General features: G+C 38.9%; 1 protein-coding gene across 7 annotated transcripts in view; it reads right to left on the bottom strand.

Annotated features, from left to right (window-relative positions):
- Window positions 1-2626: 2626 nt before the first annotated feature.
- The window catches only part of LOC101730343 (carcinoembryonic antigen-related cell adhesion molecule 19), a 30983-nt gene continuing 16652 nt past the window's right edge, over window positions 2627-16957 (bottom strand). For 3 of the 7 annotated variants that reach the window (XM_031906700.1, XM_012957909.2, XM_004911997.4), the window contains 6 exons: window positions 13470-13549; window positions 11221-11571; window positions 9173-9226; window positions 7478-7531; window positions 6285-6389; window positions 2627-4580 (listed from right to left, as the gene is read on the bottom strand). In XM_031906700.1, coding sequence (XP_031762560.1) covers window positions 6313-6389; window positions 7478-7531; window positions 9173-9226; window positions 11221-11571; window positions 13470-13518 — 585 coding nt within the window. In that variant the 5' untranslated portion in view covers window positions 13519-13549 and the 3' untranslated portion in view covers window positions 2627-4580; window positions 6285-6312. Of the gene's footprint in view, window positions 4581-6284; window positions 6390-7477; window positions 7532-9172; window positions 9227-11220; window positions 11572-13469; window positions 13550-15667; window positions 15769-16957 lie in introns of those variants that run through there. The other 4 variants (XM_031906699.1, XR_001170029.2, XM_004911998.4 and 1 more) reach the window with 4 other exon arrangements.

Here is a 16957-nt window from a genome sequence, read left to right on the forward strand (position 1 = left end):
TGATGGTTTTGCAGTATGAGCTCTGCAATATTCCGGGAATTGGCAGGGGCTGAAGCCATTATGTGCTAGATACAGGAGCCCTCGTGTAATCTCATTAGGTGTCTGCAGCTTAATATCAGCAGCCTGCTCACTCTCCCCAACGGCTACGCAGCAGATAAAAGGGTCACTATGGCCCAGAGGACACTCTGTAATCCGGTGCCATTTTATAGTGCTGGGTTCTTATCACTTCCCATTGGCAGCAATGTGGGGGCATCAGGAGGCAATTTTGAAAATACTTCATGTAAATCATGTTTTGTCATGTTTGTCAAGGAAAGCACACATTGGAATAAAATTTCACATAGTTAAAGAAAATGTAATTCTAAGAAATATTCATTAAGAGATGTCAGTGCCATTTGTAAAAGTAATTGAAGCAATTGCTCCAAAAATCAGAACTACCAGTACAGAGAATAGATAGGGACAGATACGGTGTTCAATACCAGATATAATTACTTTATCTTTAAAACTACATAAAACATGTTATGAATAAACATTGGACAGTTGATTGGAATTACAGTTTCTTTCCTTAGATATAACTTTGGGGTTTACACCATTTGTAATATTTTTTAATGGATTCTGCCTTCCGTCACTAGGTGGCGCATGCAGTCCTTGGGAAATGGCTTTATGCAAAGGCTTCAGGCCTAAATCAGCCTTCTTATCATTATCTCACCTTCTTATATAAACCTTGGAGAAGCCATAGGCTGCTTAAGGTCAGATACAGAGAGAGCTTGTGAATGTGGATTATAGAGGCCAAGGCAATTCCCCAGGCCTATGCTGTACTGTATGTTACTTTCTGGTGATCCCAGGTACCCCAACTGTACTTATGGGAATGGATAAAATGGATGTTTTCGTGTAATAAAAATCACAAAATCGTTTAGGTCCTCTGCTAGGGTTTTGACCCGAGCAGCCTGGTTTTCAGTAGGGCTGTCCGGGTTAAAACTACCTGCCCGGTTTTCCCAATTTGGCAAACTGGGAAGGATTCTCTAAGACTGACGTGGTGATTGGCCAGTCACTGATTGCAGCGTCATAGCCACACTCGTATGATGGTACAGCCTACCCCCGTAACATCACACCCCACCCCCATTATGACACACCCAGCCTCCCTGTCCGGGGTCCCTGGGCAGGAGAGTTGGCAACCCTATCCTCTGCTTAGGCACAGGTATTGGGCAGGCCCCATCCACATAACTGTTACAAGGCCTGAATTGTACACAATAAACACAGTTTGGTTCAAGTAAAAGTCTGTTTAATATTATAACCAGGATTGGTCCACCCCCATTTATACTGATTACTGTCCTCTAAACTGATGTTAAATCTACATTGCAGATGCAGAGATAAAAACACAGTACCCCCAGGCTTTGGCTTGTATATAGCCTATAAATATCTAGAGATATGACCTGCCCTACATCCACTGAGCTCAGTGTTTCTTAACCATGATACCCCAGAGGTGCTTATTACACACCACAGCATGATTTTGTTATTATTTTTTATTTGCACAGTAGAGTTTCCTTTGCTTTTATTCCTGTCACTATGCAAATTAATCCTGGATTCAGCATCTTGCACCAGTTTAACCAATAGATTTCAACTAGCTGGAACTCACCCACAGTTCATATGGTGCATGTAACATTTCCCCACTGGCAAATGACAGCAGCTGGCAGAGACATGCTTGATACCCCAGTGTGCAGCCTGACATACAGGTGAAGGGAAACCTTCTGGCAGCACTCCTGACAGCCAGTTTTAGGCAGTCGGCAGTTTTTATTCATCTGAATGACAGGCAGCACAGAGGGGAATTGAGCGTCTCTCCCCCGACTTTAATATACCATTGTATGAACATTACGCATGCTATAGGCCTAAAGCCTGACAATTACTGCTGCGCTGTGGAAGGAACGGGAATAAACTCTTTCATTATATTCCCTATCCAAACATAAAAGAAACTGTAACTTTTTATTTGTCCAACCCCCCTGTTTTACCTATCACTGCATATGCAGGAGAACTAAAGCTTAACAAAGAAGTAGGCTAGAAATGCTGCACATTATGTTTTGTGCTTCAGTACCAGCCCCAGGCAACCCCAGCCCTTTAGCAGGGAAGGTCTGTGCCCCCAAAGATACCCCCAGTAGCCCCCATCTTCTTTTCTGTTAATTCTCTACACATGCTCTGTGCTGCTGTCACTTACCTGAGCTTAGGGACCCACTCACACTATACTGTGTATATAGAATATACATATATAACAGTATAAGGCTGATTCATTCAGATTCACATTACATGGCAGCTCTGAAACCAGTGCAATTAGCATCACAACATAACCAGCCCTGTAGCATCAGCTTTTATGACAGACAAACCTAATTTTCCACTTTATAATTTGTTATGAACCCTAAGTTTAGCTTCTCAACAGCTCCCCAGAGATCTGGGCATGTGCAGTGCCACCGACAGTCCAGTGTATAAAATACTGCATTTATAGCCATATTTTGTGCTGGGGTTTAGTTCTCCTTTAAGACACATATACAAACTATAGTTGTTACAATTTAATCACTTTGATCACTGCATATAATGGCATGTGGCGCCCTATTGGAAAGTGTGCAGCCCTTGCAAGCACTCTGATTTGATTTGTTATGCTTTAATAATAAAATGGCATTTATTTACATTTTCATACATCAGCACGAGGAACACAGCAGCAGCATTATCATAAATATACAAGAAATCAAACCTTCTCATTGTTCCTGTTTAGGAAGTTCAGGCTTTTTTTGTGGACCTAAAAATTATGGTGCTTACCGAAAAAGGGGGTGTGGTTTAGGATTTAATGGGGGTGTGGTTGGGTGAATCAGAGGCCTACATTGTCCAGCACTGTTGGGAGGTATAAGAAATAAATACTCCACTTTCTGTCATTATTTCCATTTATTCAGATCAATGTTATCTTAGTGCAATGAAATTGAATGAATGTATTTATTGCTACTATCCTCGGCCTTGCGACTAAACCCATCAGTAGGTACGTGCCAGCATGTGTTTACTGGTTATTCTTGGCTATAATAAGGTGCACAGGCTTTTGGGGGGGGGGGGGGTTGTGCTGTTGGCTCCACTAGGAACAATGGCCCTGTGTTTAATGGAAATGCAGTTCCCGGTGTGTAAGAGAGAGGGCAGTGCTGTGCAACCCAATCACACACACACACAGCAGCACCATATAATAACTTGCCGGCAAGGAGGTCAAGCATTAAATTAAGGCAGGAGAGGGGGGGACCACGAGCAGGCAGCATTCATAAAGTGGTTGTGGTTGAGTGGCGTTGTCTGACAGTGACCAGTGATTCATTTACACCCCCTGATCTACAAAAACATCTGGACATAGGGAAACAATGTGGCAGCGCCCACTCATCTCTGTCTCTATATATACAGATATACAGAGTGGCATTGTTTGTACACACAATGAACCATGTTATCATGCTGTACCCTTTTAATGAAACAGTACATCACCTCCCACCAATATGCATTAATTACAGTTGCATTTGGTGAACAGTGAGCTATATCCTCATAATGGGATGCAATATGGCAACTCCCCCACACATGTATAATTACATATATACAGAGAAGGTAAGCTGAGTGTGCAAAAATCTGCATCCTCATACTGTACGGCATAAATTCAAACATGCAAAGAAGAAAGGTTCGGTGCCCACAGGGAGCTATAGCCACTGTACTGACTAAGGAAAATGGCAGCTCTCACTATTATAAATACATAGAAATACTGGGAGAAAGAAGGTGAATTATCAGTAGATAATTCAATACTGCCTGTTATAATAAATAACGGAGGTTCATGAACACAAATCATATATTGAGTGCACTGGAGTTATTTTGTTTTTTTATGTTTCCATTGTAGGGTTGCTATGAACTCCCACCATTAGCAGAGACGTCTCCCAGGGAGCTGTATATAAATAGCTACTGGATGATATTCAAGCCTCCAATACATTTGTCCCCATACTCCTATGGGCTCAGAAATCATTAGTGCAATAAAACATGAACATGTTGGATAGTGGCTAATGGTTGTGTTACATAATACTTACATTGTAATTCACATTAGTCATGCACATAACAGCCCATTATGTGATTTCTCTATGTTGTGCTACCCCATCACCCACCCGCCCCAGCCCACACATTGTTCCTCTATGGGAATGTTCCTCTATCTGCATAGATCATTCTAGTAGTGTGACAGTAGAATCATTCTGCAATGTGTTAGTATCCCTTCCGTCCCAGTCCAGGCATGTAAGAGCAAGCATTACGAGAGTATAGACTACAAATAAATAATAGGATCTGCTGTTATTTGGTAGGATTTGTGAAATACGTTTTACATAGAGTTTCTCAAAAAGTTCATTGAAGCTTCTTGACGTTTTTTTCTACAGGTCTGAAGAACCTTTAAAGAAAAAAAAAGGTTGGCGCATTCTCTTATGTTACGCCAAATTCATGAAATATGAGAGGTTGCTGGTTCTTTTGTTACTCTTTTTTCCTGGTCCTTTGATTTTTAGTGAGCTTTCTTCCTTTATATTAAATGAAATTCTCCAGAAATTCTGTTGGGAATACAAGACCAAACAATGGATATATTATACATTTGTAACCCAATCATAGCTCTTTTTCTAAATGGTTTAGAAATGGTATCCCAAAATATTTCTCTAACACAGTGATTGTCAATCTTTTCTACTTCAAGCGTCACTTGAATGTCCAGCCTATTCTTTTGTCGCCCGCGGCTATTATTTTGTTGCACGGCTATTCTTTTGGCGCCCAAGGCTATTATGTTGACGCCCGCGGCTATCATTTTGTCACGCGGCTATGCTTTTGACGCCCGCGACTATTCTTTTTTGACGCCGGCAACAATTTTTGGACGTGCGGCGAATTTTTCCGCTGTGAATTTTTTCATGCGTTTCGCAAAACAATCCGCTAATGGCGAAATGCGGAAATTCGCCGCAACTCCATGACTGGCGAAACATTTCGCCCATCACTAGTCATTTATCCATAGTTTGTGGAATATCTATGACAACTTCCATAGTCAACTAATTTTAATGGTTTGGATGTTTGGCAGAATCTTTTGTGAAATACAGGTATGGAATCTATTATCCAGAACCCCATTAGCCAGAAGCTCTGAATAGACTGCATTTTTAATCAAATAATTCAAATATTTTTAATGAATTTCCTTTTTCTTTGTAATAATAAAACAATACATTGTACTTAATTCCAAATAAGATATAATTACCCCTTATTGGGGGCAGAACAGCCCTATTGGGTTTATTTAATGGTTAAATGATTCCCTTTTCTCTGTAATAATAAAACAGTACCTGTACTTGATCCCAACTAAGATATAATTACCCCTTATTGGGGGCAGAACAGCCCTATTGGGTTTATTTAATGGTTAAATTATTCCCTTTTCTCTATAATAATAAAACAGTACCTTGTACTTAATTCCAACTAAGATATAATTAATCCTTATTGGAGGCAAAAGAATCCTATTGAGCTTACTTAATGTTTAAATTATTTTTTTAGCAGACTTAGGGGCAGATTTATCAAAATGTGAGTTTAGAGCTTAATAGATAAAACTCACGCATATTTATCAGTGGGTGAAAAATAGAACTCACCATTTAATACAGACACTTCTAAAAATCCCATAGGAATGAATAGAACGTGGGTGAGTTTTATGTATTAAACTCTAAACTCACATTTTGATAAATCTGCCCCTTAAGGTATGGAGATCCAAGTTACAGAAAGACCCCTGTCTGGAAAACCCCAGGTCCGAGCATTCTGAATAACAGATCATATACCTGTGTTTGGTATTCTGCCGAATCTGGAAAAAGTGGACATGGGTCATTTTTTTCTGCTGGAATATATTTACTTCAGCAAAGAAAACCCATGTGTCATTAGCTTTCTCATTTAATATAGGACATTTGTAACTAATACATATTTTATTTGTTGGTGCCTGATCAACAGATAAAGACTTTTATATAAGAAAAATTTAACCAGAGGTATCAAGGGACCCACACCTGAGAGACACTGCGAGATAGGGTGGTACCAAATCTGTCATTATTGGATTTGACCGTATACTGAATTTTCCAATTTCGATTTGGGTGAATAACAAGCCAAATCTAAAACTAATTTGCACTATTCAGATTTGACAAACATGTTTAAAAACTTGTCAGCTGTGAACAAAAAAGTTCATTGAGTTCTACAGAGTGTTAAAGTACACCTTAAGCAAGTCAGTTGGGTTTGTCTACCAATGGCCTTACCTTAGCATTATTCTCCTGTAGTTTACTGTCAGAGGACGGTAAGGGTATAAAATAAGAGTGCCCCCATAAGCAGACTAATAGACGATAACCCAAGAGGAGCAATGCCTAAAAAGAATAAGATTAAACAACAATAATTTTAAATGAGAATACTGTATGCCACATAATGCAATGTAGTCTGCATCTCAATGGTCATAGGATTACAGTGTTACGTTGATGACATTATTATGAACAGTTAGTAAGATTTAACTGCTATACATTGACTTTCTGTCAATAAATTTGATTTATCTTTGACTTCCTACACCTAATCCTCAAACACTTTTCATTCTCACTGGTCTCCTCACCTTAGCTTCGCTCACATGGATCCTTCATAGTTCTCTGAACGCAGTGCCAACAACTTTATTTTTATTATTGTTGGAACAAAGGACAAATTTCCTGCTACATTCAGGCAGTTCAATATTGCTGGAGACGCCCTCGCCTTGTTTTGCTGTCCCATAGATCTTTGCCACAACCACTGTGTACCACACATATACAGATATACAACTAACAAAATAACCAAAATACTAAAACCAACCAATGAAAACTACTCAAGCATACAAAGCCAATTATCTGTCAAATTAAAAAAAAATAAATGCTGAAATAATGATAGATACAAATTTCAATAGTGTTTTGAGCCTACAACTGGAATGCTTGTGTACCATTCTATGCCATATACATGCTGTAGATGATTTCACCAACAGGACTTCACCAACAGAATGGTATCGCAGTTGAGTATAGAGTATATGCTAGTATGTATTATTTTCTTTATTAGCCTCAATAAATTTGTATATTTAGTAATTTCCAATATAGATTCATGTACCTTATATTACTTATATTAGTCTACAACAGGAAGAAGTTTTACTATATTAAGGGAGATCAAGGTGATCCATCAATATCTGCAACTTTAAACTCTTCATCTTGGCACAATAGCAGAGTATAAGTTAATATGATTTGCATTTATGGGCTACAACATGCACCTACAACAAACTAGAATAGTGTTCTGTTTAATACTATTAAACAATACATTTAAATTGCACAATTGAGTTCTTTAAATCAAGGGTAACAATCAGGCTATAGATTATAGAAGCACAATACCAATGTTCATACATTGTGATTACAAATAAAATATTATCTTTGTTTCTATATACCATACCTACCTGTCGGGGTAATAGAAAGAGATGGAACATGTTGGCTGGGAGTAGTAGCATGTTCTAGAAAACAGGTATCACTACAGACATTAGCAGAATTTTTGATATTGAAACCTATGGATTAGTGTATTTTTAATTTTAAAATCAGCAGATAATTACCCAGCTTTTCCCTGGGGTTAGTTAGTGGGGAAAATGGGAAGGTAGGAAGAAGAAATGGAAAAGGCTCAGGGTGTATGTAGAAGAAACTAGAAGCAATATATGGAATATGCCTTTATAGCAAAGCCAAAGGAAGGAAACATGGGAGGTGGGAGGTAAACCAGGAGATTTTGGTAAAGAAGGATGCAGAAAAGGAGATGAAAATACAAGAGGGGTATGGAAAGGGTAAATGCAAATTGAAGGGTTGCAGAAAAAAAGTTGGAAAATGAGAATAGTAGTAAGGCAATAAAGGCAGAGAAAGTGATGTGTTAGATCCAGATGTGACTGCATCACCTACTAACCCTTCAGCTTCCCCCCTTGAACTGTGTAAAGAGTATGGAACAGCAAAGCACAGATGGAGCACCTATCATATACAGCCACACTGTTCTCCAGCTGAAATGAATAGTCTGCATCAGGTACATTCATATATATTATTTGAAGCAAATAGAGGGGAAAAAGTATAACTAAACACAAAGAGACACAAAGATGATTTGGAGATAAATAAGGGTAGAAGGTAAGAGGGTGTGACAAAAATATACCAAGAAAAGTAGGGAGGTGGCAGGCTGGACACATACAGCACATGGAGACAAATAGACATACATAATGGATGTTAAAACAGACACAATCACTATCAGGCATCTAGTACACATGCAAAAATAAAGTGTTATATGGAACACAAGGGTCCCTAAGGGTAATGATACACAGGCATTTTGAATCCCACAGTCCTTTCTGGGAGGGCTACCACTATCTAGATACCCTTTCCCACCAGCAGCTTCTTCCTATTGAATTAAGTGGAGATGGTTATTCTATGGCACAATGAATTTCATTGAAGTGGGTATCACTCCGGAACTGGAGGTTATTTCCCTACTTATCAGTGTGCCATAGTCTAGCCTTTCCCTACTCACCAGAAAAGAAAGTGGCTGCAGGCAGGAAAGGTGGATTATGATCCCTGCAGCTCTGCCCAAGAGGAGTGGGACAACAAAAACCATATGTGTGCCATTGGCCTTAGATTCTCCAAAAACTGTTTTTAGAACTCAAGAGTCCATATACAGAAATGATTTACGCACGACAGTTCGATCGTTAACGTCGCTGTACAGATTAGAAACAGCAATCAATTTGGCTTGCTAAGTTTAAGCCTACAACATCGAAGATCAGTCAAAAATAATCTTATCATCAAGTTTTTTTAAAAAAATGTTTTTGCATTGTTCTTATTGAGAATGTGGAAGATATAAATTGATAAGCCGTCATTTGTCTCCATTCTAAAGGGAAAATAATTATATTTAAATCAGTGGCATGCAAATCTTTGGCAAAACGTAAGTAGCAAACCACAATTGTTTAGAGTATAGAGACACTAGTCTTTATACTCACCTGCCACCTTGAAGATAAATCGCTACAACTCAAACTTATCGTTATACGTGAACATGCAAAGACTCTACATAATCTTTGTATTCTGAATACAATGATGAAAATCAGGGAATCATGCTTTTTTTTCTCTTATGTTTTACCTACCTGGTGGGGGATTGGTAAAAGATGTAAGGTTTTGATTGGGAGTAGTTGGTTTTTCTAGAAAACATGTATCACTAGAAATATTAGTAGATTTTCTGGTAGTTGAGAAGAAAAGACCCATACAGTGAGACCCATATACCAAGCTCCATATAACAAGAAGAGACAGTTGGGCATTAAAGGAAAATAATAGGATCTAAGCAGTTATCTTAACACCACAGACTTTGGAAACGCCACAGTATGGTCATTCTAAAAGTGTAAGAAGCATTTGAAAAGACATTGAGAAACAAGCATGGAAATGAAAGTACAATTCAAAGAAGAGATGGGCATTATAGCGGCGGGGGGGGGGGGGGGAGCATGTGGCAGGACTGAAGAAGAAGAAAAAGAATTGGTGCATCAAAAGGGAGTTTTTGGTGCACAAGCATTAACTCTACTCTACTGAGTATTTCTGTGTACATCAAAATACTTGTGTGGCTTATAATCTATATATAGAACTATTAAACAATGGACAGTCTAGATGATATTGGCAGTATATCCAAAAGGAAAATTCTAACACTCATTATGGAGAAATCTATAAACGAACATGTAATGGTTGTCATCAAAGGTGTAAGGGTTATACTGGATATAGGTGCAAGGGTTATACTGGATATAGGTGTAAGGGTTATACTGGATATAGGTGCAAAGGTTATACTGGATATAGGTGCAAAGGTTATACTGGATATAGGTGCAAGGGTCCAAAAAAATCTATGTAAACTATAAAAGATTGCACTTGTCAATAGTCTGCTCACGTGCAAAGTCCAAAAGGGCAAAAGTAGTCTTCTGGATTAGCACCCAACACAGTGTATGCTATTAAGTGCATTGAACCGTACACTGTACAGAATAATAATACACGTATATTGCTTTATACGGCAATTCATTTTTCCTTTATGACGGGAATATTAGTTTAGTTCACATTATATGATACACATTTAATGGATTGTTAGGGTTTTTTCTATTGTGCACAATCACTCTGTTATTGAAATCCGCTTCCCATGAGAATTTGGCCATCTGTTTGTTGTATAAAAGAGCACAGTTGGATTGATAATACTGTAAATTATATATATTTACACATTCTTACACCTTTTATATTAACATGTTATTATTATTTGCCCCAAAACTGATTTGATTTTAAACCTGGGGAAACCCTATAAATACATAATGGTGTGGATTAAGGTCGACTGATAATCACTTTTACTTATCCATGAATCTGCTAGGTTCCTGTAACAACTGTTTGCTAATATTTTATTCCCAGACTGAACCCTATTGTAAATACTCGCTATCTTTTAGCTCCTTAATATAAATAGACAGCTCGCTAGAAGAATATAATATTCAGTAATATTTTCAAGAAGTCTAGCAGCTAAAGGCGAGGACAGCACGAAAAAAAAAAAAAACGGAAACTACACTTCACTTTTTGTTTCCTCTTAGCATGCTAAGAAATAAAAATATAATTATGTCTCTCTTGGTTTCCCTATCTTCTCTAAAGGTGTTACTGACTGGCACTATCAGACTGGTATAAGCCTCCACTGCAGTTTCAGACTAGTGTACATCTCCATTGTTTACTGGCAATCTGGCCACAGCTTTCATTATTCCCCCCACAGCCTTTAATGTGCCAGAAGCCCCTTATAATAAACCAGCAGGGGACAGGGGACCCTACTGGTCATATGACATCACTGGCGATCTGGTCAGCCATACATTTTCAGCGATGGAATTATACAGGCAGCAGGAATAGCCACTAATACCCTCAAGCTATTTTTCTGTACTATACACAATATTACTATGCAGTGGTCTGTTCGCTGGAGTCCAGCATTCTCTGCTAACCATTATTTACTAGGTTCTATTGGAGTAAATCACTGACAGGCAGTATTAGGTGTTTCCAAACAATGTTATTTAAGGCTGGAGGGATGCTGTCTCAGTGCACCACAAGACCACTTAATTGTGTCAATATCACTTTAACAATGGCGAAGATGTCAACATTGACATGGAAATGATCCATATCATCTTACATGATCACTTACCGCTCATGGTTACTGATACTGATGCTTGCAGTGGGCTGTCTGCTTGTATCTGCACTGTGTAGACACCCTCAAATTTCTTCACAAAGTCTTTGATCAGAAGTGAGCCATTTGGCAGTCCTTCGGCTTGGGGGAAGTACATATGTCCTTTGGTCTGTGGTGGTTGAAGAGATGGGATATAGTTTAAGATTTGATTTGAAGCACTTGGGTTCGATCCATTGTACCAGCTGAAGCTTCTTATTATCCCAGAGACTCCTTTAACTTTGAGAGTAACATCTGAATTGGGAGTTGGAAGTTTAGGGATCACTTCAATGGTGATAGCTCTTGTGGTGTCCATCAGCAAGCTGAGGAGAGCTGAAAGAAACAAGTCAGCGTTGATACAGAATATACACTTAGAATGAAATAAAGCAACGGTATATTATAAGCAGTTTGAGAACATTGTGATTTTGTCGTTTACTCATAAACAAAATAAAGAATTTGATCTGGTGCTGAATTGTTCTAATCAGATAAAACCTGTAGAAAAGAACATTCATGGCTCATATTAATACTCATCTAATGAATAAAAAATATAAACATTGCCCACTGCCTACTATGGGATACAATAGTGCAAACTAGTCTGGGTCCCGGGAGTCCATGAAGGCAATGGACAATGATGAATACAGATTTTAATGGGGCAATATTCTCCCTTGTTATATGTGAGTGTAAAGGATAGGCCATTTACTGAACATATTTTGCCTATTAGTATTAGTAGTTGTATATATAGTTTATGTATGTGAGTGTATAGATTGGTAGGTGTGGGTTATGTGAGCTGGGTTTATTTGGAAGGGTTGAACTTGATGGACTCTGGTCTTTTTTCAACCCTATGTAACTAGTTACCCTATGTAACTATGTAACTTTTGTTTTAATCATCAATTTTTTTGCTATTTCTTCATCTTAACAGGGCAAACGAGAATTGAAGCCACTTTATGTTTGGTTTTTGTAATATAGATAAGTAGATTACTTGTATACAACCCACTCCCCTTGCCCTTTGTTGTGACTGCTTTGTAAGCAAGAGACTATAATGCAGAGGGATTATCTGGGCATTTTTTTAAATGTTCTGGAATGTGAAGGTGTCTCTGTCATTAATCCCTCTGGGATTAACACCTGTAATATGTATGTAAGGTTAGCATCCTTCTGAAACCATGTTACAGCTGTGATCCTTCTTGGGTATTGTCATAATACTCCCCTGTATATATTCCAAGTAATCTCACTGGCACTTGTGCATAGGGCTGACACTTGTCCACTTTGAAACCTAACAGTTCATTTTTTCATGGGCTGTTTGACTTTCTCTTCAGGTTTTAGCAATGGGAAAGCCGAACAAAAAAATTTCCTGTTTTGCCCTCAATGTCATCCGCCCCTTGTTCAGCTTTTGCTGAGGTCAAAGGTGGCAATACTACTTGTGCACGTATGCTTAGAGCAGAGATGTCCTACAAGGGGTTTATTTTGGGTATACAAACAGTGTATTGGAAGTTACATTGGAACAGTGTCTGACAAAAACTGCATATGAATTAACCCCATGGCTGTAAATTTGATCCAGTACAGTAATGATCTGCAACCAATCAGCAAAGAGCCTTGATCAGCCTATTGCACGTACAACAATAACACATTTATATTTAGCTCCCATTGTTAGTGAATGAGCTCCCTGTTAGCCACATGGTCTGTTAAGGCCAATGCTACTATGCCCGTATACACCCAATTAAAAATGAAGGAAGAAACAGCTAATTAAGCAGCAATGTATTGATAGTCTTAACATATAATTGGAGGCTTTACAAATAATTGTATGGTGCAACCCACTTAGAAATGTTAGATTCAGTAAGATTAGTATAATATTAGAAAAGGAAACATTTTCAGGTCCTTAATAGAGTAGGAGTTCAAGTATATCCCTGGGTTCTGAGGGAGTCTTAAGCAGCTTTGGCAGCAAATCATTTTAAAAGATGTTGCTGAGGGACTATAACATTGCTAATATACCCCTGCCATGTTATACAGACAGTTGCATATCACATATAATCTACAGAGCATGTCCTCCTCTATAAACAATGCAACAAACAAGAGCCTCCAGCATGATTACAGTCACTGCTGTCATTTTCCTGATACGGCTGAGCCTGTTGAGGCACTGGCGCCCAGCTATAGCGTATAGTAATATCACATGACATTAGATTCATTATACAATATGTTTAGAAGACACACATCACATGGTTTTTCCCTTTTCTCACCTGTGATAACAACCCCCCTAAGGAGGCAGTTGCCTGGTATCGAGGCCATCTTGGATTAATGACTTTTGTCAAACAGAGACCTGGGGGAAAACATAACTTTGTTAGCGCGTGAGCAGAGTTATTCTCCACTGATTTATGTACAATCACATGCAAATAAAACATAGGGGCTGTACTGCACAAGTGCAGTTGGCAACAGAACTAATCAGCGACTGGATAATAACCTGATTGAGTCTATTGGCACCTGTATTTGTGCATCTTGGAACCTACAGCATGTTATTAAATCAGCCCACAATAGTAATATAAAGGCAATGCCTAAATGCTTTACAGCAGTGATTCCCAACCATTGGCTCGTGAACAACATGTTACTCACCACCCCTTTGATGTCGCTCCCAGTGGCTTCCAATTAGGTGCCTACTTTTATATTTCTGGCTTGGAGACAAGTTTTGGAAACACAGAGACACAATTTTACCCCAAGCAGAGCCTCCTGCAGGCCACTTGGGACTACCCAATAGCCAATCACAGCCCTTCATTGCCATCACCAAACAAACTTTTTCATGCTTGTGTGGCTCCCCAACACCAATACATCTGAGTATGGCTCACGAGTAAAGGTGCCCATACACGTAAAGATCCGCTCGCTTGGCGAGGTCGCCAAGAGAACGGATCTTCTCCCGATCTACGGGTGGGCGAAATCGGGGAATATGTAGGCTAATTTGATCGTTTGGCCCTGGGGCCAAACAATTGAATTATGATGGTGGCAATGGGGCAGTCAGTTCAGACTAAATCTTTTAACCTGCCCGATCGATATCTGGCCAATTTCAGGCCAGATCTCGGTCGGACATGCCCCTCGTTTCTGCCCCTACACGGGCCGATAAGCTGCCAAATCGGGCAAGGGGCCGTTATCGGCAGCTACAATCAGCCCGTGTATGGCCATCTTAAGGAAGGTTGGGGACCCCTGCTTTACAGTATGTGACACTAATGGAAGACCAGAACTACAGATAAAGAGCATTTTTTTCTGTTTAAAGGGGTTTTTCACATTTAGGTTACCTTTTTGTATGATGTAGAGAGTAATATTCTGGGACAATTGGTCTTCCATTTTTATTATTTGTAGTTTTTTGTTTTTTTTAAATATTTCAGTTTTTGTTCAGCATCTTTCCAGTTTGGAGTTTTAGCAGCTATCTGGTTGCTAGGGTCCAAATTGCCTTAGCAACCAAGGAATAGCGCATTCTGTAAAATACTAAACGTTAACTTAAACGTGAACCACCCCTTTAATACTTCTATGTAAATCTGTTTAATAAATAAGTCCAAGAACCACTGGTGCCCATCATTATTGTGAGTTACAGTTGCACAACTCCCTGGCCTCGAACATACACGAGGGTTCACACCTGGGAGAAATAGTCTCATACTGGGCAAAGTGGTGTATGTTATGGTAGCACAGGTACTAATTTACCATAAGCGTACACTATAAAAAAAAATAATGAAGACCAATTGAAAAGTTGCTTAGCATTGGCTATTCTATAACATACTAAAAGTTAACTTAAAGGTGAACCACCCCTATAACATAAGTAAAGGAGATTTCAGCAAAGCTTCCCTTTTATTTAAGGAATGAAAGCAATTCTGAATTGGAATTCTTTCAAACAAGAAATGTGCATATGTCCTATACTCAGCCTTCAATTAAACCAGGGGAATCAAGGCCATTCTCTAGGCTACGCCTCACAATGAACAGAATGAAATATTATACAATCCAGCCTGCTTTAAAACATTGATTTCTTTGTAGGTTGTGAACAAAACATTGCATATTTGTCATGCGTTCCACTTGGTTTCTAATGCAGCAACACTTGCTCGAGTGTCAAAATAGATATTTAGGCGGGTGTAGGTTTATACATCAGACATACCCAGCAGAGCTTACAATCTAGTGAGAGCTTAGTCTCTCATTGCAGAACATTCACCTTGCCAGTCTTATGAATCCTTTACGTAGTGATACTATATAAAGGCTGCACATCAGGAAACCCTCAGGGATCTGCAGAACGTTGTTCTATTTCAATAATCCCTCTAAAAACAAACTGCTGACTTTGCAGCCCAGAGCAGCGCCCAAAATTGATTTATTTGGAACACATTCTCCTACAGAAGCAGCACTGTGTGACCTCTCCTTCCGCTCTTTCACTCGGTCGATATAAGTAATGATAAATGCTGGTACTTACTGTTCCTGTACCGAGTAGAAATAGATGCTATTATTCCTTTGCTTTGCCCTAGTAGTTACTGTACTGGTACCAGTCCGGAGTTTACAGACAAAGAGGAAAAAGCATAAGTAACCAGTATAAAAATGCTTTTCTCTTGCTTAATATCTGCTGAACCTGTACTGGCAACACCTCCATCTGAGATCACTTGTACATCACTTGTTCCTTATGGTGCAATAGCAATAAAGAGCCACTTACTGGGAAGGAATGTTAAGTGACTAAGCAATCAAATAAACTTCATATAATCTTATCGCACAAGAGGGCTATAACACATTCACACACATTTATCTTGAGGTTCCTGATACTTTATAATGACCAAAAGACCCAAACATTCTGTTTTTTAAAATTCTTGTGAATACATGGGGAGCAGTGAATTGTGGGGGGCTGCCAGGGATTAACATGGTACCCAACGTGAGGGTATATGGAAGTAGTTGGTGTTGGTATACTGTAGACTCTACCTGCATCCTACATTGGTGGAATTTGGTGATGGTCCGCTGAATAAGGATTGACTATTAAAGTCTGAAGACAGCAGCAACCTTAAGTGGGCAGCATGAATAAAATAATTTTATTATGATTGTTATATATCCAAGGAATAGATAGAAGAAGAGATATATATGTGGAGCTAGAAGTGTTGGTGGAAAATATTTGGACCACAACTTTCCTAAAATCTAGGGGGCGCCATCTTCCCCAATGCCATAGCGCTGCACAAACTATTGAAAAATTTACCCTCATCCCTACAATCTTCTGCTTTTTCATAACTGGTAATAACCATCACTGCAATTGGCATCCTTTTGGTTAGCAAATATAGTTTTCCACAGCTTAAAGCTGGTCTGGACTGGGATTTCAAATACACAGGGCCCCCCACCAGCCCACTAAATAGTGACTGTCTATGGCATCTTACAGCAGCCCCTCTGGCATTTGCCAGAATCTACAGATCCAGACCTGGCATAGAGATGGCTGTAGACCACATATTTTATAAATTAATTAAATGCAGCAGGTTCCATTAAATAATATACAGCAAATAAATGATCAGATCAGGAATATACAGTATCCACAAGTATATTAATGTACAGTATATATTATTATTTCTGTTTATAGAGTCTACAATATCCATTTTCTGAGAATATGTAGGGCAGATGCAAGTAGTAGGTCTCTGCTTTCCTTTATCGGCATTTAGATTGACAGTAAGAGAGAGGCAGGCTATATTAAATCACATTTTCATGCCAGCATAGATTATAGTAAATGCACCTTTTC

This window comes from Xenopus tropicalis, chromosome 7 (genome assembly GCF_000004195.4).
Source record: "Xenopus tropicalis strain Nigerian chromosome 7, UCB_Xtro_10.0, whole genome shotgun sequence".
Classification (NCBI taxonomy): domain Eukaryota; kingdom Metazoa; phylum Chordata; class Amphibia; order Anura; family Pipidae; genus Xenopus; species Xenopus tropicalis.